At 41.5% G+C, this 25477-nt stretch overlaps 1 protein-coding gene across 1 annotated transcript in view; it reads left to right on the forward strand.

Moving 5' to 3' along the window:
* ARID2 (AT-rich interaction domain 2) overlaps positions 1-25477 on the forward strand; it is a 179763-nt gene that overhangs the window by 102473 nt on the left and 51813 nt on the right. Inside the window, exons 12-15 of the mRNA XM_075930435.2 lie at positions 3411-3486; positions 10113-10247; positions 10978-11177; positions 11594-14457. Of these exons, the coding sequence (XP_075786550.1) occupies positions 3411-3486; positions 10113-10247; positions 10978-11177; positions 11594-14457 (3275 nt within the window). The remainder of the gene's footprint in view (positions 1-3410; positions 3487-10112; positions 10248-10977; positions 11178-11593; positions 14458-25477) is intronic.

Consider the following 25477-nt stretch of genomic DNA (forward strand, 5'->3'; position numbering starts at 1 on the left):
CTCTTAATTGTCTGAAGAAAGCCTCGTCTACCTCATCCACCTGGTCTAGTGGTCTATAGCAGATGCCAACCATAACATCACCCCTATTGCTTCCACTTCTACACTTAACCCATAGACTCTCAACAGGCTTTTCTCCCTCTATATACTGGAGCTCTGAGCAATCATACTGCTCTCTTACAAACAGTGCAACTCCTCCTCCTTTTCTCTTCCACCTGTTCTTCCTGAACAGTTTATATCCTTTCATGACAATGCTCCAGTCATGTGAGTCATCCCACCAAGTTTAGTTATTCCAATCAAATCATAGTTCTTTGATTGTGCCAGGGCTTCTGATTCTTCCTGTGTGTTTCCCAGGCTTCTTGCATTCATGTACAAATACCTTAGATAATCAATTGATTGCCCTACCTTCTCCATTTGAATCAAGGGTCCTCCTTTGTTGCTGGTTCCTCCTTGCATTTCTTCCCAGTGTCCAACTTCCCCACTTACCTCAGGGCTTTGGTTACTGTCCCCCAACGAACCAAGTTTAAAGCCCTCCTCACTAGATTTGCAAACCTGCCACAAGGATGCTCTTTTCTCTCTTGGTTAGGTGGATCCCATCTGTTCCTAGCAATCCTTGTGCCCAGAATAGAATCCAGTGGTCAAATAACGAAAGCCCTCTTTCTGACACCCCTTTCACAACCACGCATTTACTTCCACGATTTGACAATCCCTACCAAGATTTTTTCCTTGAATAGGGAGGATGGATGAGACCACCACATGTGATTCAGTTTCCTTAATCCTTCTTCCCAGCACTACATAATCTGTAGTGACCTGCTAAAGGTCATTCTTGGCCATATCATTAGTTCCTACATTGAGAAGCACGAAGGGGTAGCAATCTGAAGGTTTAATCAGTTTTGGAAGGCTCTTGGTCACATTCTGAATTCTAGCTCCTGGTAAGCAGCACACTTCTTGAGATTCTTGGTCTGGATGGCAGATGGATGACTCTGTCTCTTTTAGGAGGAAGTCTCCGACCACCACCATCTGTTTTCTTCTTGTGGGGGTGGTGGTCATGGAACCCCCATCCCTATGACTACACATCCTATGCCTTCTGGTAAATGGTATCTCCTGATTTCTTCCCTGAGAGGTCCCTGCCAAAGCATTCTCCACAACATTATTGTACTGTTGTGATTGCTGCAACTGGTATAAGGTAAAGAAGTTTACAGGGAAGCCCCTTCAGGAATTTAGAGAAAGATTAAATCTTTGATTATAGAGGGGCAATTGTTAATACAAAGCTGCCTACAAGTGACAATTGGTGCTTCCATTAATGCTGCAAGATCTCTGGCAACCTTTGTTATAATACGATGATCATCATGATTGCAATCTGTAGGGTGTCAAGGAAAGTGCAGAATAAAACTGAAGATCTAGAGTTCAAGAATACTAATCTGTTCAGAAAAAAAAAGGACTCCCAGGCCATTCTCAGATCCAGACATTTATGTTCCAGAGTGTACAAGACAGGCTCTACACCAGATACATGATAAACAGGTTCCTTCACCTTCCTATTATAATCCTCAGAAGCAGGGAGCCTTAGAGAAAGATACTGATTCCACAAGTGAAGACCCTCGGCTTCATTACCAGATGCGTGTACAGCACCCAACTTGGGAGTATTGGTTTGACAGTTTGGTTGAGGACCATGTGTTCTCTCTTCTGATAGATCTTTACCCCTTTCTTTATCCCATTTGGAGACCAGTTTGATTTTATGAGGCCTAGAGACAAATCACTTTGAACCACTGGGTCCTGGAAATCAGCCAGGAGGGAAATTCAATTTCAAAGAGTTCCTATTCCCAACCTGCTTGCTGCCCTTCTTGAGGGACCCTCTCACAATAACCTATTACAATAGATGTTGGATTCACTTCCAGCAGAGGGAATGGATCTAACTACCATTATTTTCAAACTCCCTAAAAGAAGGGAGGAAGGTGCCCAATTCAGGACTTGAGAAGACTCAGTCCCAACATTCTGAGTGGGGAACTCTTATTTTACTACAGAATCTTTCCATTTGGGTTGTTAATTGTCCCAGGAAGAGGATAAGTTTGGATGTGATCCAGTGCTTGTGTACTTCATTTAGTAGAAGGTGGAAATTGCTTACACACTGACTTAAAAAAAATTGTATCCTTCTGCTTTCATGATGTACACTTGGACATTTTGTGTGTAAAAAAAAAAAATCACTTATCCAGAGAACTAAGTATGTGCATTTCTTTGACTCTGCTTTCATTAGTGAAAATATGTCACATGAATAAATATTAAATGTATGCACAGTTTTCCCCCTGATGAATGGAATAGAGAAAGAATAGCATGCAACAGATGTTTATCATATCTCTTTATGTACCACTGGAACATGCTTAAGTACCACTGTGATAGGATAGGATTGGGAAGGACTGGAGACAGACAGTATATGGGACTATAACATAGCTGCTTCCAATGTCACTAATCCTATTTATGAACTAGGAAACAGCTATTGCATCCCTCTGCCAACTCCAATGAGGTTTGGATCATGGTTTTCCCTCCTATTATGCTGACCTGTTTAGAGTTGGTCCATGATCCCACCTAGCTTGTAAATTGTGCAAAAACCCTTCAGCACAACCACTCTGCTCACTTTCGCTAATATAGCGAATCAGTGGCATGGATAGCCTTGCACAGCCCCTCTGTGTCTGTGAGAATTTTACTCTGTGTGCTTTGAGACCTACACAAAGGGTTTATCTGAGGTTTTTGGCCACCAGGCTAGTTGCACAGATAACCAATCCCATATGGAACATACTGTGCATCAGTGTAAAGTGCAACTTGTGTTAGTGCAACATATCTCAGTTTCAAACCAGGTGTGTGATGCAAGCCATGTTCTATACCAGTGTAGCACATTTACAATAGCAGTGATACCATTACACTAGTGACTAAAAACATTGCTGGAGACATGTCCTCATTAAGACTTTGACATAACTTCGCATGTATTTAAAGAGAGTTGATTTAAAGCAAATCTGATCATTCACTAGAAAATAAGTTATCTTCTTTTAAGACATGGGTGTGTGGAGTTCTTTAGATATATGTAGTTATACTTTATTTAAGTCTATGCAGCTGTCTGTAGATATAAGTAATTAATTAATCCAACATTTAATTTAATCAAAATAGATTTTTTTTGGTAGGGAAATGAGAGAGATCTTGCATAAAATAGAAGTCTTTAAGGTGCCATCAGACTCTTTGTTGGGTTTTATTTTTAGAATACAAAACAGATTTCAAATCAAATTTGAAACCGCTGAACTTCAGATGATCCTTTGTATTGCTTGAGATGTTCAATTTTATACATATTGAATTATGTAAGTAATTTTCTTTAAAGGAAAAATCAACATTACATGTCAGAAAATGTATTTTTATTTCCTTTTCCACAGCATCAAGAGCAGCACAACATGTTGTTCCACCACCAGGAATAGTAGAAATTGACAGTGAAAAATTTGCATGCCAGTGGTAAGTATACAGTTCCTTTCAAATATTTTCTTGAGGAAGAGGAAACACAACACAATGTGTTAGCTGTTTAACGTGATACTTCTGACTAGTTGTTGTCTCTTTCTTAGAATATAATTTATCTCTTTAATTTTAAATCTAATCATGCTGTAAAACTATAGAGTGGCATTATCTAATTGAACAGTGTTTCTCAGGGCACGTCTAGACTACATTTTACTTTCGAAAGAAGATATGCAGATTTGGTGGGAATTGTGCATATCTTCTTCTGATTGCTTTTTCAAAAGAGGTTTTCTTGTTTTTTTGTTTTGAAAAGCAAGCAGTCTAGACATAGTTCTTTCTTTTTTCAAAAGAACCTTCTTCCTCAAAGAAAAGCGGGTTAAGGGGTCCTGTTCAAAGAGAGACAGTGATCCCAAAGTGAAGCATAGAACCACTTCAAGCTTTCATCAGAACAAGCCAGTGGTACCACAGGGGAAGCCAATACTAGCAACAAAGAAAGAAGCAGGCAAGTTGCAAAGAAGTGAAATGCTGCACAGACAGACTGAGTCATGGTACCATCGGTACTGGTGCATTCAAGTACACCGAAAACACAGATGCATCCAGAAATGGTAGGCTATACAGTGATGCCACTGCTTCCCCTGGTACAATGATACATGACAGAGGTGGATCTCGTGGTAGCACCTATGGGGGTAGAATTCCTATTCGCACATCCTTCACCGAATTCGTTGGTTGTCGAAGCTGCCAATCAGAGGGAGAAGCAACAGCAGTACCCCAGAGCGCATAATCAAGGAGATAAAGAGGATAGATGCTATGGGGAAGAAGACAAACTCATCAGCCTCCCTTCAACTCAGAATTGCTAATTACGTAGCACTATTAGCAAAATATTCACACCAGACATTCAAAACCTTCACTTCCTTTATTCAATATCTACTAGAAGAGATAAAGGAACAATTAGAATCAAATGTAATGGAAGACTCTCTGATCTCCCACACAGCCCTATAAGCAGCATTGGACGCAGCGGATACAGCAGCCAGGTCCATGGAAAATTCAGTGGTGCTGAGGAGAATGTCATGGCTTCAACTATCTGGGTTTCCTAAGGAAGTACAATTAAACATCGAAGACCTTCCATTCAAGGGAGAGAAACTCTTTGCTGAAGCTACGAATTCATCTCTCTACACCCTTAAAGACTTCGGGGGGACTCTTCTCATGTTAGGGATTTAGCTGCCTGGATCCAAGAAGAAACAATACAAACAATATAATCAAAGGTTCAGAACAACAGGGTATAACCAACAACAAAGGCCCTATAAGAACAAGAGACACACGCGAGACAATCTAGACAATGACAATGAAATGAGCAAACATCCTCGACCCAGGAGTCCAACTCCTGTCAGCAAATTTGCGGCACTGGTTGAAGGTACAATTAACCCTCGGTCCTCCAGGGCAGGCAGATCTAAGGAAACAGACATTCAGAAACAGACTTGTCGAATTCTATGCAGCATGGAAGACCATCACCTCGGACCAATAGGTCCTAGAAATAATATGAACCTGATACTACATACCATTCACAGCAGTTCCACCCACTAATCCTTACCTGTCCCTCTTCAGGGACTCTTCTCATGAGAGTGTTCTCATGGAAGAGGCACAGTGCCTCAGGAAGCTAGATGCTATAGAGCAGTGGTTCCCAACCTTTTCCAGATGGGGACCCATTTTGACAATTCAGGAAGACTTGGTGACCCAGAGCAATTCAAAAAATGTGTGAATGGCTTCTTAAGAGCCGCCTGGGGAGACACCTGGCGACCCTTTTGAATTGTAATGGCAACCCATATTTGGGTCCCAACCCATAGGTTGGGAAACCCTGCTATAGAGGAAGTACCCAGCCGATAGAGAGGCAGGGGATATTCTATTCCAGATACTTCCTAATTGTCTAGAAATTGGGGGAGAGGGAAGGGGGCTGGCGACCCATACTAGATCTTTGTAGTCTTAACTGGTTCATCAAATATCAGAGGTTCAAGATGGAGAAAGGAGCATAGCTATCTATCCTCAACCTTAAGGACACATATTTTCACGTATCAATTCACCTGGCACACAGGTGATTCTTCAGGTTCACCATCAAGGAGTTACACTATCAGTACAGGGTGCTCCCCTTTGGTCTGTTGACAGCACCCAGAGTATTCTCCAAGGTCCTTGCCGTGGTAGCTGCACACCTACGAAGAAAGCAAATAAACATTTTTCCCTAGCTCGACAACTGTTTGATCATGGCACCCACATATGGGGACACAGAGCAGGTGTTGGAAACCACAAGAGAGTAATTCGACATGCTTGGGCTCCTACTGAACTTGAACAAATGTACCCTCACTCCTACACAAACGCTGGAGTTTATAGGAGCGCAGTTGGACTGCACCTGGAGTATAGCCTCACTGCCGATCCAGAGATGGTCGAGATTACGCGACTTGATCGTGTTGATACAGAGCTGCTCGCACACATTGGCATGTGCATGCCTATAAATACTTGGACTCATAGCTGAATGCACGTATGTAGTCCTACATGCTCAACTATATTTGAGACCGTTCCAGGTCTGGCTAAACTCCGTGTATCAGCCCAGACACCATCCGCTCCACAAAACACTCCTTGTACCCATCCGAGTCAAAGCCACCCTAAACTGGTGGGCAGACATAAACAACGTATGCATAGAGCTTCTGTTTCAGGCACCAATGTCATCCATCACTATGACAATGGATATGTCCCTGCTGGGATGGGGAGCCCACATAGGGAGTGTGATATTACAGGGACAATGGACACGAGAAGAGTCCTGGCTCCATGTCAGTGCGTTGGAGCTGAGGGCAGTCAGGAGGGCATGCTCCCAACTGCTCGAGCACATACGGAACAAGACAGTGAGAATAATGTCAGACAATTCCGCAATGACATATTATATAAACAGACAGGGGGACATGAGATCTCACAGCCTATGTGCGGAAGCAGCAAAACTGTGGCGATGGTGTATTACACTCAACGTCACACCTACTGCAGTGCATTTATCTGTCAAGGACAATTTACTAGCGGATGCCCTCAACAGACAAATCCCACAGAACCATGAATGGGAAATCAACAAGTCTATCATAAACAACCTTTTCAGGAAATGGGGTTACCCAGTAGTGAACTTGTTTGTAAACCATGTCAACTCCAAGTGCCCTCTATTCTGTTGTAGGGTGGGCATTGGACCACGATCTCTGGGGGTATGTCTACACTACAAAGTTAATTCGAACTAACAGACATAACTTTGATAGGTGCTACACTAGCGATCCGCTAGTTAGAACTTAATTCGAACTAGCAGAGCGCTTAATTCGAACTAGGTAAACCTCATTCCACGAGGACTAACGCCTAGTTCGAATTAACTAGTTCGAATTAAGGGCTGTGTAGCCACTTAATTCGAACTAGTGGGAGGCGAGCCCTCCCCAGCTTTCCCTGGTGGCCACTCTGGGCACCACCAGGGAAACTCTTCTGCCCCCCTCCCGGCCCCGGAGCCCTTAAAGGGGCACAGGCTGGCTACGGTGCCCGTGCCAGGTGCAAGCCTGCCAGCACCCAGCCAGCAGACCCTGCACCTGGCACAGCTCGAGCCAGCCACCCGCTGCCACCCAGCTCTCCGCCTCTTCCCGGGACCAGGCTGGTGGCTCCCGGGAGCCTGCCCGGGTCCGCAAGAGGCGGGTGCCCGCCTGGTCTAGTGCGGACATCGTGGACCTCATCCACGACCTCCGCACTAGGCACAGGAAAGTGGCCGTCTAGGGCAGGATAGCTGCCAGCCTGGCCACCCAGGAGCAGGTTGGCATGAAAATCAAGGTGGTCCACTGAGACCCCCGACCCTGAGCCCTGAGCTTAGAATGGCCATACAACAGGGTCAGAGCAAAGGTCCATCTAGCCCAGTAGCCTGTCTGCCGACAGCGGCCAACACTAGGGACTGAAGACAATGACCAAGCCATTTGTCTCGTGCCATCCATCTCCAGCCTTCCACAAACAGAGGCCAGGGACACCCTTTCTACCCCCTGGATAATACCACTCCATGGACCCAACCTCCATGACTTTATCTCACTTCTCTTTAAACTCTGTTCTAGTTGTAGCCTTCACAGCCTCCTGCAGCAAGGAGTTCCACAGGTTGACTATTTGCTTTGTGAAGAAGAACTTTCTGTTGTTAGTTTGAAGCCTGCTACCCATTCATTTCATTTGGTGTCCTTTAGTCCTTCTATTATGGGAACCAATGAAGAACTTTTCTTTATGCACCCTCTCCACACCACTCATGCTTTTATAGACCTCTATCATATCCCCCCTCAGTCTCCTCTTTTCTAAGCTGAAAAGTTCCAGTCTCTTTAGCCTCTCTTCATATGGGACCTGTTCCAAACCCCTGATCATTTTAGTTGCCCTCCCCTTTCCCACCCTCTCTCTTCCCCTCTCCCACCTCCTTTTCCCAGTCTCCCCGAGTTTTGTTCAATAAAGAGAGTTTCTATTTTTGAACACACGTGTCCTTTATTTTGTACATCAGGAAGGGAGGCTAGGGAGGGGTAAGTGGAAGGAGGTGAGGGAGAAATGGGGTATGAGCCCCCGATGGGGAGGACTGGGCTGGCTCTGCGGGCTCCTCGGGGTGGAAGCTCTCCTGAAGCCCCTTGATTGATCCCCCCTCCGGATGGCAGCCTGCGGCAAGTGCAGCCGGGCTGATGGCCAAGTGCTGTGATGTGCCGAGTGTGGGCACTCAGGGCACTCCAAGCCAGGACTGTTTTGCAAGCGGGGAACCCCTGAGAACTGTCTGTCCCAGATGGGGGTCAGGTCCCTTTAAGCACAGCCCTCGGCTAGCCTGAGACAGCAGCTCCACACTCTTAAGTCCTAATCTGATGCCCTGCTGACACTGCTTCCGGCCATCCTTAACCCCGGTTCAGGGTCCACTCAGTGTGGACATGCTAGTTCGAATTAGCTTTTCTCGTAGCGATAACATCAACTAGGAAAGTGGGAGAGATAACGTCATTTATGGTGGCTGCTCCGTACATAGTGTTCCACAAGGACAAGGTTGTCCTTAGAACCCACCCGAAATTCCTCCCCAAGATACCTAATTAGTTCCTCTGTAACGAAACAATATTCTTACCTTTGTTCTTCCTGAAACCACACGAGGACAGCAATCAGGCAGTGCTGCACACACTGGATGTACGCAGGGCAGTAGCTTTTTACCTTGAACTTCCGACACACTCCCAGACTATTTGTGTCTTGCATGGACAGGTCCAGAGGTCAACCTGTTTCCAAACAATGAATATCCAAATGGATTTCTACATGAATACAACTGGCTTAGTCCCAGAAACATGAACAGCCACCAACAGTTATATGGGTGCACTCCACGAGAGCAGTATCTGCCACAACTGCATTTCTCAAGGCCTTCCAATAGATATAATTTGCAGAGTTGCAACATGGGCTTCAGCCAATACCTTTGCACAACATTACGCTATTCAGTCCTTTCAGGACTCAGACACTAGATTTGGATGTACCACACTGTCCAACATCCAGCCGTGCAACACGGAGCACCCACTGCCAAGCAGGAATACTGCTGCCTAGTCACCTAAGTGGAGCACCCACAAGGCCCCTCAAAGAAGAAGGAAAGGTTACTGACCTTGTGCAGTAACTGGAGTTCTTTGAGATGTGTCCCCGTGGGTGCTCCACACCCACCCTCCTCCCCTCCGCTCCGGGCTATAAGAGTCTGGTGTGGAGAAGGAATAGAGGGAATGGCCACCGGCGCATGCTAAACTGTTACTCGGTAATTGCACGATAGTTCATCACGCACTGGTGGCCAGGGACTGCTACTAAAGATCTATGGGCTGTGTGCTCAGCAGCACTGACACACATAAGTGAAGCACCCACGGGGACATATCTCAAAGAACTACAGTTAGTGCACAAGGTGAGTAACCTTGTCTTCTGGGAACTTAAAACACATGTTCAGTCTAAAATTTCTCAGATGAAGTTTTGGTTTGTGAATATATTACTAAGTCTTGCATATTATACATGTAAAAATAATCTCAACGGGATGTTATGTGATCAATTTTTGCTGTTTATTTTTTTGCTTTTTCTTGTACTAACCTTGGGCATTGAGGTTTATATTGTGAAAGATAAAATAATGTTGTGTTAAGTAGAGATATATTGGTTAACCAGTTAAACATGATGTTTCATCGGTTAACCAATTTAAGGGCGAATGGTGGGTTGGGGCAACTCCAGCAGCAAGGGGTGCTCTGTATGTCCTGTAATTCACCTAGCTGTGGACAAGGGCTGTTTCTATTCAGGTTGGCACGCTCCTGTGTGTGGCAGGCCCTGCAGGATGAAAGCAGTCTTCTGCGCACAGCAAGTGGAGGAGCTGCTCCAACCCCCACCAGTTAACTGGAACCGGTAAGCATCACTGTTAAGTGTGATACTTACCGGTTAACCTTTTACATCCCTAGTATTGAGGAGGTAATTGATACAATTATCAATATTCAATATTTTAAATTAGCAGCATTGTTATTTATTATCCAAAATCCTTTACTCAGTGCAAGAGTAGCATTTCTGTTCTTTAAAATGTAATGCCCATGTTTCAGGATGTTTTATCATTTATTTTCTTTCCTCATTTTTAGGTTGAATGCACATTTTGAGGTGAATTCAGATTGCTCAGTTTCTCGAGCAGAAATGTACTCTGAATACCTCTCAACCTGCAGTAAATTAGCTCGAGGTGGAATCCTAACATCAACTGGATTTTATAAATGTCTTCGGTAAGGTAAAAAGTTTGTAGAAGAATAAACAGGAAATTATGGATTCCTAATGCTAATCTGCACTTTTAAACTCCTTTAGGGGAATACCTACTCTCAACTGAGTTTTAAAAAACTGCTTTGATCTACTAGCATTTTGGATTTTAAGTTTAAAAAAAAAAAGCTCAATGCAATTATTTTGTTAAAGCTTGCTAATATGTCTGGGAATTTATTTCTTCCATTTCTAGCTTATGGGGGTTACAGTTTTCATTTCTCTTGTCCAAGTTCTTGACAATGCTAATTCTGGTGAACCTCTCAGGCCCCAAGAAGGTAGCCTGCTGAAAAAAAGCATCTGAGCATCTCACTCTAGTGAGAGGACACATAACAGGCTGCGTATCTGTAGAAATAAGGACAGATGATGCCATGAGATACTAGCCATTGAAAATACTCTTCTGTTTGGAAAAAAACCAGGAGGATTTCCCATGCCCATCTTTCTTTTTGGCAGAGGGTGAATATGCATACATGACTGATGTATGATCATACTTGACTGACGTATTATCTAGATCATGACTATCCTATGATCTAGATTTTGTAATTAGGTACACGATGAAGAATTTGACTTCTTAGTTTTTGCATATGTTTTTCTTTATCCTCTCTGTCTACTGAGCAGAGTTGATGCGCAAAAAGCGAAAAGAAAAAAAATAATACTGTGATATTTTTGTTATGTATATAGCTATATGTTTGTGTTTGGCAGAACTGTCTTTCCAAATCACACAGTGAAGAGAGTAGAGGATCCAAATAACAACGGGCAGGCACATATACATGTAGTAGGAGTTAAAAGGAGAGCTATACCACTTCCCATTCAGATGTACTATCAACAACAACCAACTTCTGCTACCCCTGTCGTCCGGGTTGACTCTGTTCCTGATGTATCTCCATCTCCTTCACCAGCAGGTTCCTTATCTTTTGCATTATATTTTATATGGCAGCCAATTTGTTGTTTTACTGTAATTTCAGAAGCAAAGTAAAATTCAGTGAAAAGTAGTTTTGAGAAACTAGTTTAATTTTTTTTGTTAAATGCTTTATAGTGTTGGGACGATAGTGTTGCTAAGTACTATCTGGGTAGATATTGCTTGGTATTTGGTGCCTGACTTCTAAATTTGCAAGTCACCAGACAAGCCACTTATGTCCACTACTAATCCTGACATGCTATAACTGAGTTTAGAAACTACTTTGCATGACTGAAATGATTATTTCAAATTTGGGATTTTTGATTCTTTATATTTGTGTGTTTTGCTTAGTGGTAGAGGTTTCATCTGGTTTGGATTTTTGCATTCAGACTTCTGATGTTGTTTTATTTGGGTCAGCAGGAATCCCACATGGACCACAAAGTATAGGAAACCATTTTCAGAGGACCCCAGTTAACCACCAATCTTCAAATCTGACAGCAACACAGATGTCTTTTCCAATTCCAGGTGTTCACACTGTGGCACAAACTGTTTCTAGAATTCCACAAAATCCTTCAGTTCACACACAGCATCAGCAGAATGCTACAGTGACTGTCATTCAGAATAAAACTCCAATTTCCTGTGAGGTAGTCAAGGCCACAGTAATACAAAGCTCTGTTCCCCAGTCTGCAGTTCCTGTTACTATTGCTGTAGGTGGAGCAGCACAAGCTTCTAATCAAAATCACAACAGTGCAGGACCACAGCCATCTGTTGCTGTTGTCAGTTCTCAGACATTGCTTCACCATCAACCTGTAATTCAACAACAGTCTCCGCTACATGCAGTGGTACCAGGACAGATACCTTCAGGCACTCCTGTTACAGTAATTCAACAAGCTGTACCTCAGGGTCATATATTTGGCCGAGTACAGAATCTACCATCATGCACTTCATCAGTTTCACAGGGTCAACAGTTAATCACTACATCATCACAACCTTTGCAGACTTCATCTCAACAGCCTGCTTCTGGTAACCAGCAACAAGACACAGTCATCATAGCACCTCAACAATATGTCACAACCTCTGCACCCAATATTGTTTCTGCCACTACAGTACAGAATTTCCAAGTTGCAGCTGGGCAGATGGTTACTATTGCTGGTGTGCAAAATCCACAGACTTCTAGGGTGGGGTTTCAGAATATTGCGCCAAAGCCTCTACCCTCTCAGCAAGTCCCACCTACTGTGGTACAACAATCCATGCAGCAGCAACAGCCACCATCCCAACAAAGCGTAGTGATTGTAAGCCAGCCAGCTCAGCAAGGTCAAACATATGCACCAGCCATTCACCAAATTGTGCTTGCTAATCCAGCTTCTCTTCCAGCTGGTCAAACTGTCCAGTTGACTGGGCAGCCAAACATAACTCCATCTTCCTCACCATCTCCTGGACCAGTTACAAATAATCAAGTTCCTACAGTAATGTCTTCTCCATCTACTACTCCTCAATCACAAGGACCCCCTCCTACTGTCAGCCAGATGCTTTCCGTGAAGAGGCAGCAACAGCAGCAGCATTCACCAGCACCGTCACAGCAACAGGTACAAGTACAAGTCCAACAACAACAACCGGTACAAATGCAAGTTCAGCCACAGCAAACTAATGCAGGAGTTGGTCAGCCTTCCTCTGGTGAATCTAGTCTGATAAAACAACTGCTTCTCCCAAAACGAGGTCCTTCAACCCCTGGTGGTAAGCTTATCCTCCCAGCTCCACAGATTCCTCCACCTAACAATACAAGAGCACCTAGCCCTCAGGTGGTTTATCAGGTGGCCAATAACCAAGCACCAGGTTTTGGAGTCCAAGGACAGTCTCCTGCTCAGCAACTATTAGTTGGACAGCAAAATGTTCAGCTGGTCCAGAGTGCAATCCAGCCCCAAGGGGCAGTACAAACAGTACCCATTTCTAATCTACAAATATTGCCGGGGCAGTTGATCTCAAATAGCCCAGCAACCATTTTCCAAGGGACTTCTGGCAACCAGGTTACCATAACAGTTGTGCCAAATACTAGTTTTGCTACTGCAACTGTGAGTCAGGGAAATACAACTCAGCTCATTACTCCAGCAGGAATCTCAATGAGTGGAACACAGGCAGGAGTTGGGCTTCAGGTGCAAACACTTCCAGCTACTCAAACTCCTCCAGCTGGACAATCACCATGTGCTGCTGCTGCTCCTCCATTCAAAGGTGATAAAATAATTTGCCAAAAGGAGGAAGAAGCAAAGGAAGCGACAGGTTTACACATTCATGAACGTAAAATTGAAGTTATGGAGAATCCCTCTTGCCGAAGAGCTGCAAACACCAGTAATGGGGATGCAAAGGAAAATGAAATGCAGGTGGGAAGCCTTTTAAACGGGAGAAAGTATAATGACTCCAGTCTACCTCCTTCTAACTCAGGGAAAACTCAAAATGAGGCCAATCAGTGCTTACAAGTCAGTAACGGGCCATCATTAGAATTGGGTGAGAATGGAGCTCCTGGAAAGCAGAACTTTGAACAAATGGACACAGAGGAAATTAAAAGTGATTTGAAGAAGCCCCTAGTTAATGGAATCTGTGATTTTGATAAAGGAGATGGTTCTCATATGAGCAAAAACATTCCAAATCACAAAACTTCCAATCATGTAGGAAATGGTGAGATCTCTCCAGTGGAACAAGGGAATACAGATGCCACACAGCAAGAGACTGCCAAAGGTGATCAAGGGGAAAGGATTTCTAATGGGCCTGTATTAACTTTGAGTAGTTCACCTATTGTAAGTGGTACACAGGAGGCTGCAAAACTGTTAACCCAGCAACTTAGTGGTACCAACACTGATTTACCTAATGGACCTTTAGCTTCAAGTTTGAATTCAGATGTGCCTCAGCAACGCCCAAGTGTAGTTGTCTCACCACAATCTACAGCCTCTGTTATACAGGGGCATCAAATCATAGCAGTTCCACATTCAGGACCTAGAGTGTCCCAGTCTACCCTGTCATCTGAAGTTCGGCCTACTAATGGCACAGCAGAATGCAGAACTGTAAAGAGGCCAGCAGAGGATAATGACAGGGAAACTGTTCCAGGAATTCCAAATAAAGTAGGAGTTAGAATTGTTACAATCAGTGACCCCAACAATGCTGGTTGCAGTGCAACTATGGTCGCTGTGCCAGCTGGAGCGGATCCAAGCACTGTAGCTAAAGTAGCAATAGAAAGTGCTGTTCAGCAAAAGCAGCAGCATCCAACAACGTATATACAAAGCATGGTTACACAGGTAGGTTCAGCAAATTTTTTGTGTTTATTTTACCAAATAAAATTAGTACAAGAAACATATATAAAAATGTAGATTTGCTAGTCTGACAGTATCTTCCATGTGGGATTTAATATCTTCATAACATCATTGTTTCTATGCTCCTACTTATTAAGCTGTACTTATACTTTTCATTCTGTTTTTTTATGCCAATTATAGTAATATAATTTAAATGGATTAAAGTCTGACAGCTTACAAGTTGATTACACACCAAGGGAAAACCCCTTGAGTTTACTTTGGCTATTTTGAAGGTTAAAAAGTAGTCCCTTGTATTTTAAAATCTGAAAAATTATTTGTTTTATTATTTCTTCCTCTCATAGTTGTCCATATCTTGCCTCCTAACTTAGAATAGGTGTCATATTAGGAGGCAGTCTCTACTTTTGTGTAATATTTTGTATATTGTTCTTACACATTTTGTAGCTCACCTAAGTATATTTCTGAGTGAATTTCAAATTATTTTTTCTGTATAGATATTATAAAATTTCTCAGTTGATTATACTTCCACTACAGTCTTCGAGCTTACTGAAGTAAGTTACAGTTTTGGGGTTTGGAGATCTCTAAAAAATAGTAAATATTTCACTTCACGTTTACTCCAGTCAGTAGAATATAGTGTTTGTCCATTGGTCAAAAAGGATGTTGTTTATTTCCACTGTAGGCCCTGATCCTGCAGTCCTATCTGATGGACTCTACACATGCATAAGTATCTGGAACCTGGGACAGATAGGAGGATAGAAGCTTTAATTTCTTTTTGAGATAAAACTTTATTTACCTTTATAAGTGTTAACTTCCTTGTACCTCAGCACCAGTATAGACTATAATATGTTTCCATTCTTAATATGACATTTAGTACCTACTGTCCTGTTGTAAATAGGAGTATACCAGCTTGTACATCTCAGTACCATTTTCCAGGAAAATTCTTGATCATACTCAACATTTTTACTTTCTCTGGAGTTATTTTAGCATAGTATATAGTCAGAAAATACCTTAATTAAATGTGAAGAGAATTCATTTTTAGAAACTCTTTCTTATTCTAAATTAGAGCAAAAGGAGATCAACAATGTTGAGGTGGTAGAAAGAAGACTGATTGTGGAGGAGGAGGGAGGAAGCTGAAAAAAAATCTGCGCGTTTGTGTTAGTGTTCTTAGGTGTTGAGTTAAAAAACTTTTATTACTTGATATTCAAGTAATTTTAATATTTTAGTAAAGGTAGATTTAATTTTACTATTTAGTAGATGTAGACTTATGGACCCAAACAGAGCCACAACTAGAATCCACTTAGGAGCTGGTGCCTGCTTTCTCAAACTGGTACTCCTTCACTGGCATCAAGTGAGACTTTTACTGAAATCTGTCTGATGCCTTAACTCTTTACCTAAAGAGATTTCTTATATATATCAGATTTTGGTAAGTAATAGCTTTTTCCTAAAATGGATGCACCAACTATGCATTACTTAGAGTATAGATCATGGGTGGCATTTGGTGTTTGTACAGTTTGGGTTTTTTTGAGTAGCCTCATTAAAATCCTATTCATATGGAAAATGATAGGAGTGTCTTATCTAGGAACAAATTCACTGTTTTAAACTAAAATAATAGGAGATATTTATTACCTAGGCCTATAGCTGATCTGAATTAGAAAATGCGTCTCAGAACTGTTAACAGTCATTCTTTCAAATTGTTGAGGAAAAGAGTGTGAGAAAAATTATATTTGTTTTTTTTCCATTTGAAATATATTACTAGTGGTTCTGCCATAACTGTTGCTATAGACTTAGAAAACAAATCCTTTCTTGAGAGAGTATTTATTCTTATGCCTCATTCTCATTATTCCCTATTGAATTTCTCCACTTTTCTATAAAATCATGCTGCCATCTGCCTTTCTCAAGTGAGATATAGGAACATACATAAAATTCACTGGGACATTTGTTCATTTGGTCAATAAAAAGCCCTCAAAAGATTATTTGCCAAAAAAAGACTAAAATAGGGAAAGAACAAGTTAAAAATTACTTAGACAAGTTAGATGTCTTGTTAGGTGACAATCTTCAAGTCACCTTCAAATACATCCTAACATAGCGGTTCCCAACCTGTGGTCCTGGGGTGAAGTGGGGGAATGATGAGTTTGTGCTGTGTTACAACTCCCAACTAGACTGCTCGTGCTGCAAGTTTGAGAAACAGGATTTTATTCCAGCCCCTAGCTGGGCAGGAGGGGAGGGGAGGAAGCAGATGGCACAGGGGTAGGTTAGGGGAAGGAGGTGGGTAGGTGCTAGCATCTGTGCAGTAAAGTTGAGGCAGGAGGGAGTTTGTTTGGGGTGTCCCAATTTATTTGCTGTAGTCCTCTCTGTTTGGTGGGGTTCAAGGAAGGGGTAGAGGGGAAAGCAGGCTGCATTGGTGGTGGTGGTGGTGGGGGTGCCAGGACATTTGCATGATTACATTTCAAACAAAGTTTACATAGGTGTTAATGGCTTAAGGTAAGAAAGGAAAAGATTCTTTTAACAGAACTTGTTTGAAGAGTTGCAGGTATCTAAAACTCTGATCTTAATCTTTTTTTTTTAAATCCTGTGTTACTGATTAATCCATCGTAAATTGTATTGCATTAAGGCCAAATCTTTGCCATGTAGTTGAGTTTTGGCTCTTATAAGTCAGAAGTAGCAAGTACTAGGTGAGATGCTAGTTGTTTTGTAGGATGAAACCTCATTTGCAAGCTCTTTGAAACATGGATCTGTCTACACATTCTGAAGCCATGTGTTAATTTTTTCTGGGGCTTCTACTTTTTCAGTTGGTGACACAGACAAGGTGAAAGTTTCAACCAGGAGAACTTTTCTCTGTTTTTATAGGTCTCTGTTTCACTTGTTCTTGTATTGCATGGATCTTAAGCATTCCCCAGAGAAACTGCATAAGCCTCAGTGAATGCCTTTTACTCTCCTTTCTAATGTCAGTAATATTTGCAAGCAATAGCACAACTATTTCTAGTTACTTGTTTAGCATTGTAAAGCTGTGCTATATGTGGATAATATGCATTTTGGTGTGTTTGCTAGCTTGAGTTGTTAGAAAGGATGATGATACATGTACTCCAATGATAGTGTTAATTTTCTTTTTTATTTGATTTCATATTAAATGCCGTAAGCATTGCTCCTTTGTTTTAGTATAGTTTCTTCCACACCTATGGACAGTTGAAAAGAAAAAATATATATATAGTAGCAAAGTTTTGGCTGTGATCCTATACACAACCTTTCTCTTTACAGGAGGCAGGGTCCACAGCTTAGTGAGCCATACTCATCACAGGCTAGTCCATGGTTTTGGGGTGAAAATCCCCTGATAGTCCTGGTTTCTCTTCTGGGGATGGACTCTGTGTTTGCGTGGGTGAAGGTTTGGGGGAAACCTGGGCCTGCCCACTACTCTGGGTTCCCGGACAGGACTCATAAAGCATCAGCAGCAGTCAAGGTTGTTTTTCCTTCCAACTTGGCAGCTTTTTCCCTGTGTGGGATTAGTCCTTATTAGGGTGACCAGGTGTCCCATTTTTAATGGACAGTGCTGTATTTAAGTGTTCCTGCAGGTGTCACAACCTTTTCTTAAAAATAGGCAAATTGTCCTATATTTTCTGTCTCTTTCTATCAGTACTGGCAGGTGCACTTCTAGTGTTCACTGAATCCCTCCTCGCCAGCTGCTTGCCCACCAGCGGTGAGTGGAATGATGATGGTGGGTGTGCAAAGCTGGTGTTTAAAAGCTTGTTAAATCCCAGAAGACACACCAAAGGATGTTCTTTTTTCAGATGCAGCCCTATAAAGACTTAGGCTTGGTATACATGCAGTATTTAGCAATATGACTATGTTTAGTTAGATGAATGGGTTTTTAAGACTGTTATAGTTATACTCATACAACCCACGGTTTTCATACATTTATATGTGTGTAAAGATGCCTTCATATATTAGTATAGCTTATTCCCCACCCAGTATTGGCATATATCATATAAGCATCTTGATATCTGTATACTTAAAACATGGCAGACAGCTAAATAGTGACAAGTTTTTAAAGTGCTTATATACAAATGCTGGAATTCTAAATAATAATAACTAGCGTGCCTCATATTGAATGAGGATATTGATATAATAGGCACCACAGAAACTTGGTGGAATGAGGATAATTAATGGGACACAGTAAGCTTGAAAGGAAAACTGCAGAACTTAATTTAATTTACAAGTTTGATACCTGCAATAGAGGTTTAAACAAAGACCTTAAGTGGCTTACCCGCTACATTCCACATCCTAATGACATAAAAAGCCAAGTACTTAAGAGTACTTAGAACCCACACTATCAGCTTCATTTAGCATGTTCAAAAGCTTCAGAGGGGTAGCTGAGTTAGTCTGTAGAGGATAAACTTAAAAAACAACAAATGGTGTGGTAGCACTTTATAGACTAACAAAACATGTAGATGGTATCATGAGCTTTCGTGGGCACAGCCCACTTTTTCAGATGACCGGAGTGTTGGATGTCCAGAACCAAAAATAAATGGGGGGCGGGGGGAGAGACTGTGGGATAGTCTATAAGCGCCTAAAGACTGGATAGTTAAAAGAAGCAGATAAGAACCAGTAGTTAGCAATAGCGAGGAAGAGTACTAGCACCAGATTCTACACAGACAAAGAACCATTGGCACCTTCATTGTTTGGTTGGTTGATAATGTTTTGTTAGTCTTTAAAGTGCTACCAGACTATTTGTTGTTTTTTAAGTTGATCATTTAGCATGGATACTCTAATTGACTTTTCCTCCCTCCCCCATTTTTTCTTCTCTTTCCCTCTCCATCCCATTTCTTTCTCTATTTATTTTGCAACCTGGACCCCTTAACTCCATTCACCTGAAGAAGTGGGTTGTGCCCACAAAAGCTCATGATGCCATCTACATTTTTTGTTAGTCTCTAAGGTGCTGCAGGACTATTGGTGGTTTTTTAAGTTTACAAAATATATCGAGAGGACAGAACAGGTTGTGCTGGTGGGGAGAGAAAGCATAGAATCAAATGAAATAAAAATCTTAAATGAATCAAACTGTTCCATAGAATCTTTTATGGATAGTAATCCCATGTTCTAATAATATGAATATATTAGCAGGGATATATTGCCAGCCACTTGACCAGGGTGGTAATAGTGACAGTGAAATGCTCAGGAAAGTTAGAGAAGCTAGAAAAATTAAAAATTCAGTAATAATGAGAGATTTCAACTATCCCCATATTGACTGGATACACATCACCTCCGGATAAATTGGGGTGTTAAGTCATGGTTAATTAGCTAATTGAGTAGTCAGTAGAATTTCCATCGACTACTTGATTAATCAGTAAAGGGCGGGGGGGTCGCTACCACCACTGCAGCTCTGCATTTTAAATGTAATAAGAGCTGCTGGGCTTTTGCTACATTTAAAGTGCAGAGATGCAGCAGGATTAGCTCCCGGGGGTGGTGCAAACCGAGTCCATCTCCAGGACCATTACAGCTCGGCAATGTAAATATTCTAAGAGCCTGCCAGGCTCTTTCCACATTTAAAGTGCAGAGCCAAAGCGGGGTTAGCTACTATGGATGGTATGAGCCAGGACTGAACACTCCTGCCTCACAATGGCTCCAGGACCACTGCGGCTCTGCCTCCCCTGTTCCCCACCCTGCACCACATAGACAGTGCTGGGGAGAACTGGCTTTTAAGCCAGCTCCTCTCAGCTCTGGCTCCTGCTTTCCCCTCCCCTTTGCTGCCTCTGATACAGAGGCAGCAGGGTCGGGGGGAAGCAAGCAGTCGAGTAATCCCTTAACTACCCGATAAGCCTATGCTTATCAAGTAGTTGACTACTCGACTAGTCACTTACATCCCTAGACAGGATGCAGAGATAAAAGTTTCTTGACATCTTAAATGACTGCTTTATGGAGCAGCTGGCGCTGGAACCCACAAGAGGAGAGGCATTTCTTGATTTAGTCCTAAGTGAAGCACAGAATCTGGTCCAAGAGGTGACTATAGTTGAACAGCTTGGAAATAGTGACCATAATATAATTAAATTTAACATCCCTGTAGTGGGAAAAACACCATAGCAGTCCAAAACTGTGGCGTTTAATTACAGAAAGGAGAATGCCACAAAAATGAGAAGATTTGTTACACAGAAATTAAAAAGTACAGTGCCTAAAGTAAAATCCCTTTTAGGTGCATGGGAACTTTTCAAGGATACCATAATAGAGGTTCAGCTTAAATGGATACAAAGTAAGAGAACCAAAGAAGTGCCAGCGTGCCTTAACAACCAAGTAAAAGAAGCAGAGAGAGATAAAAAGGCATTGTTTAAGAAGTAGAAGTTAAATTATATTGAGGAAAACAGAGAGATTAATAAAGCTGGGACTTTTCAGCTTAGAAAAGAGACTAAAGGGTAAAATGATAGAGGTCTATAAAATCATGACTTGTGTGGAGAAAATGAATAAGGAATAATTATTTACTTCTTCCCATAATACATGAACTAGAGGTCACCAAATGAAATTAATAAGTAGCAGATTTAAAACAAACAAAAGAAAGTATTTCTTTATACAACATATTGTCAACCTGTGGAACTCTTTGCCAGGAAATGTTGTGAAGACCAGGACTTTAACATGATTCAAAAAAGAACTAGATAAATTCATGGAGTCAAGATGGGTAGGAATGGTACCCCTAGCCTCTGTTATTCAGAAGCTGGGAATGGGTGATAGGGAAGGGATCACTTGGTGATTACCTGTTCTGTTCATTGCCTCTAGGGCATCTGACATTGGCCGCTGTCGGAAGACAAGATACTGAGCTAGATGGACCTTTGTTCTGATCCAGTATGGCAGTTCTTTAGTAAAACAGCACAGTTTTATGTGTAGAATAGGCATGTAAGCATGAGCTTAAATGTGTGCAGAATCAGGCCCTAAGTCAGGGAGAGAACATGTTTTAGTTTAGCTTGAAGATTTTAACTCATGCTGTATAGGATGATCAAGTGGAAATGAGATAAACAGGAAATTAACCTGAAAAAAGTAATGTAAGAGTATATGGAATATTATATTACAGAAGTAATTGCAAAATTTGGGTGGATTGGGTGAGAGTTATCTAGTGTCTTTTCGATTCACAAAAGCAAATTTGTTTTCAAGAGCACATCTTGATCTGTGTTTCAGAGCTTATAATATTTTGGGGTCCTCTGCCTATCATTTAGGCATTATAAAATAATTTTAGACTGTATCTGCACTGCACAATGAAGATGTGATTGTAGCACAAGTAAGAATACCTGTGTTGGTTTTAATCTAGATAGCATGGGTAACCATAGCAATGTAGAATAGTGATAGAAATGTAGCCGTGTTAGTCTGGTCTAGCTGAAACAAAAAACAGAACTATGTAGTACTTGACTAACAAGATGGTTTATTAGGTGATGAGCTTTTGTGGGCCAGACCCACTTCCTCAGATCAAATAGTGGAAGAAAATTGGCATGACCATATATACCAAAGGATACAATAAAAAAATGAACACATATGAAAAGGACAAATCAAATTTCAGAACAGAAGGAGGACGGGAGAGGGGGGAGATAAATGTCTGTGAGCTAATGATATTAGAGGTGATAATTGGGGAAGCTGTCTTTGTAATGGGTAAGGTAATTAGTGTCTTTGTTAAGACCTAGGTGTAAAGTGTCGAATTTAAGCATGAATGACAATTCAGAGGATTCTCTTTCAAGTCTGGTGTTAAAATGTCTTTGAAGCAGGATGCAGGTAATCAAGAACACATATTCCTGCTCATCCAGAAATATAATTTATGCTATCATGTGCCGAAAGTGTCCGTCTGCTATGTATATTGGACAAACGTCTCAGACACTTTGCCAAAGAATCAATGCCCACAAAATAGATATTAGACAGGATCACAAAGAAAATACAGTTTCTTTCCATTTCAACCATAAAGGGCATTGTCTCAACGACTTGATTACCTGCATCCTGCTTCAAAGACATTTTAACACCAGACTTGAAAGAGAATCCTCTGAACTGTCATTCATGCTTAAATTTGACACTTTACACCTAGGTCTTAACAAAGACACTAATTACCTTACCCATTACAAAGATAGCTTCCCCAATTATCACCTCTAATATCATTAGCTCACAGACATTTATCTCCCCCCCCTTCCTTTCCCCGTCCTCCTTCTGTTCTGAAATTTGATTTGTCCTTTTCATATGTGTTCATTTTTTTGATTGTATCCTTTGGTATATACAGTCATGCCAATTTTCTTCCGCTATTTGATCTGAGGAAGTAGGTCTGGCCCACGAAAGCTCATCACCTAATAAACCATCTTGTTAGTCTTTAAAGTGCTACATAGTAGTCCTGTTTTTTGTTTCATAGCAATGTAGATATTCTAGAAATCAGACTACAAGAGCTTCAAGAGCCCTGTGGAGCTACTTGGGTTTCTATTTTATGCTGAAGCCAGTGCCACTGTATACACTGCATTTGATATCGGGGCTAGCAAAATTAAAACTAACATCGGTATGCCATCACACCTTCATTTTGCTGTGAAGACATAATATTCTGCTAGCATTTTGGAAGTAATGCCTCCTACAAGAAATGATCCCAAAGAATATGGGCATGTAGCACAGTTGTCCAACACTTTAGAATCTGTTTTCATTTGCTTATAACTTTGCCAAACTTCAGAAGTTTGGCTTGAAATTTTCCATGTGAGGTGTATGTTTCAGGCAGTTTTTGTTTTGTTTTTTAAATTTCTGGTTAAAAAAGATGTCTAGGATAGATCCATTCAGACATTTTCTATAATAAAATGAAGACCAGAATATAGTTATATTTAAAAAAAATTAAAACTATTTTGCTGAAAGCTCTAATGCTTTCAGGACTTAAAATTTGGCAGAAGAAATTATTCTGGCATTCAGGATATGGCTTTTGTCATCCCCATTAAACTGTTAAAATCTGGCCAACTTATAGTTTTCTGAAAAATTTCAGTTCACGCATGTTCAATAGATTTGTGTTAGAGATTGAAACAGCTGCATACTCCAAAGATTCCATCAGCACTGACTATGTTCCATGTCTTCACAGCTCCTATGGGCTGACAAGATTCTGCATATAGTATCTCAACAAAGCACTTGAACACGATCCATCCCTGGGCTGTAGAAGCTGCTGTGTCACCAGGCATAGGAACTGAGAGCAGGAAGACTCAGGCTATTGCTTTCATGATGGCAATCTGGCATCATGGAGAGATGGAAAAAGTTGCTGAAAGAATGTAGAAGCATGAGGAGCAGTGTGGGAGAAAAGGGAAGAGAGGCAGGAAAGGGGGACAACACCAGGAATTCAGAGGGAAGATAGGAACTGAGGAGTGGGCGGCTTAAGATCAGGAGGAGAAGATGGTTAGGGGAGGGATAGGAAGCAGAGAGAGGGAGTGGGAAGAAGGTAGGAGCTGGGAAGGAATAAGAGAAGAGTGTGGCATAGGGGAGGGCAGGATCCACAGACGAGGGAGGATAGAACTGGAGGTAGGCGCCAGGTAGGGATGGAGGGAGAAGAAGGAAAATGATTAGGAACAGACCCAGCCTTAAGGTAAGGCAGTTGCATGCAGCCCTACGCTGCCCAGCACCTGACTGCCTGGCCACTTGCTCACTGCCCTACTCTGGGAGCCACATAACATAGCCAACTACAGTGCCTTTGGCCCCTCAAACTCTTTGGCCGGGCCTGATTAGAAGCCAGCAGATTAGCAGTTGTTGGTGGGGAGAAGGGTGCTAATCGTCTGTAACCATTAGAGAACACTGCTCCATACAACCTGGAATAGAACCCAGAATTCTGGAGTCTCTACATTGCTGGTGATCTAGCAAATAGCTGTAAAACCTGCTGTCTCTATTCCCATCTAGTGTTAGGGCCACATAGAAAATAAAAGCCTTCTACCGTTACCAAATACTCATGAGTTCAAGTGGTAGAGATCTGTGTTGTGCATCTAAAGATTCCAACCCTGTTGGTGACTCATTTGGGGATTTGGTATGGTTCCACAGGATTAAAATTAGAAAATTACAGTTAAAAATGTTAAAAGAATATTAGGGGTGTAAAGTCAAGAAACAAAGAACGGTGGGGGTTACAGACGAGTGTCCTTTATTATAGAACCCTTACTTATTTCCAAAGCACAATGTATCCTTTACATTGAATGAAGTGGGGGTCTTGTGGAAAAAATAGCATGTAATTGTGTAATTAAAGACTGTATCATAACCATAAGTGTATGGTATACAAATGAAACATTTTAAATAGTTTGTTGATTTCAGTTCCCACAACAGTAATCTAGAAATACTGAAGAATGATGATGAAAAGACTTAAACAAAATATTGTACATAATAATTGAAGGTGATTGAAAATGAAAAGAAAAAATTGAGCCTGCTCTTTCCCCCCCTCCTCACATTGTACAGTTTGCTAAGGAGAAATGCAAAAGAATAGCACAGGCATGTACTTACAAAATCAGAAAGGCTAAAGCACAAAATGAGTTAAATCTAGCAAGAATCATAAAAGGCAATTAGAAAAGGTTATTTAAATACATTAGGACTAAGAGAAAGATGAAGAAAAGGTGTAGGCTCTTCACTGAGTGAGGTAGGAGCACTGATGGCATCAAGAAAGCTGACATATTTAAGCCTATTTTGCTTCAGTCTTCTCTGAAATGTTACTCAACATAAGTAATAGTAACAACAAAACAGAAGTAATGCAAACCAAAAGAGGGAAAGAATAGGCTAAATAATATTTAGATAAGGTAGTTTTATTCGTATTGTCAGGGATTGGTGAAATTCATTCTCTTGCTCATAAGGAACTAGCAGAAGCAATTTTGAACCATTAGCATTTATCTTTGAGAGTTACTCGAAGACAGGTGAGATCCTAAAAGACTAGAAGACAAAACATAGTGCCTATATTTATAAAGTGGAAACACAGGGCCTGGGATATTATAGACCAGTCAGCCTAACTTTGATATCTAGAAAAATACTGGATCAAAATTATTGAACAGTTTGTATGCATCTGGGGGATAATAGG

Source organism: Pelodiscus sinensis, chromosome 1, assembly GCF_052426305.1.
Source record: "Pelodiscus sinensis isolate ZL-2025 chromosome 1, ASM5242630v1, whole genome shotgun sequence".
In the NCBI taxonomy this organism is placed as follows: Eukaryota; Metazoa; Chordata; order Testudines; family Trionychidae; genus Pelodiscus; species Pelodiscus sinensis.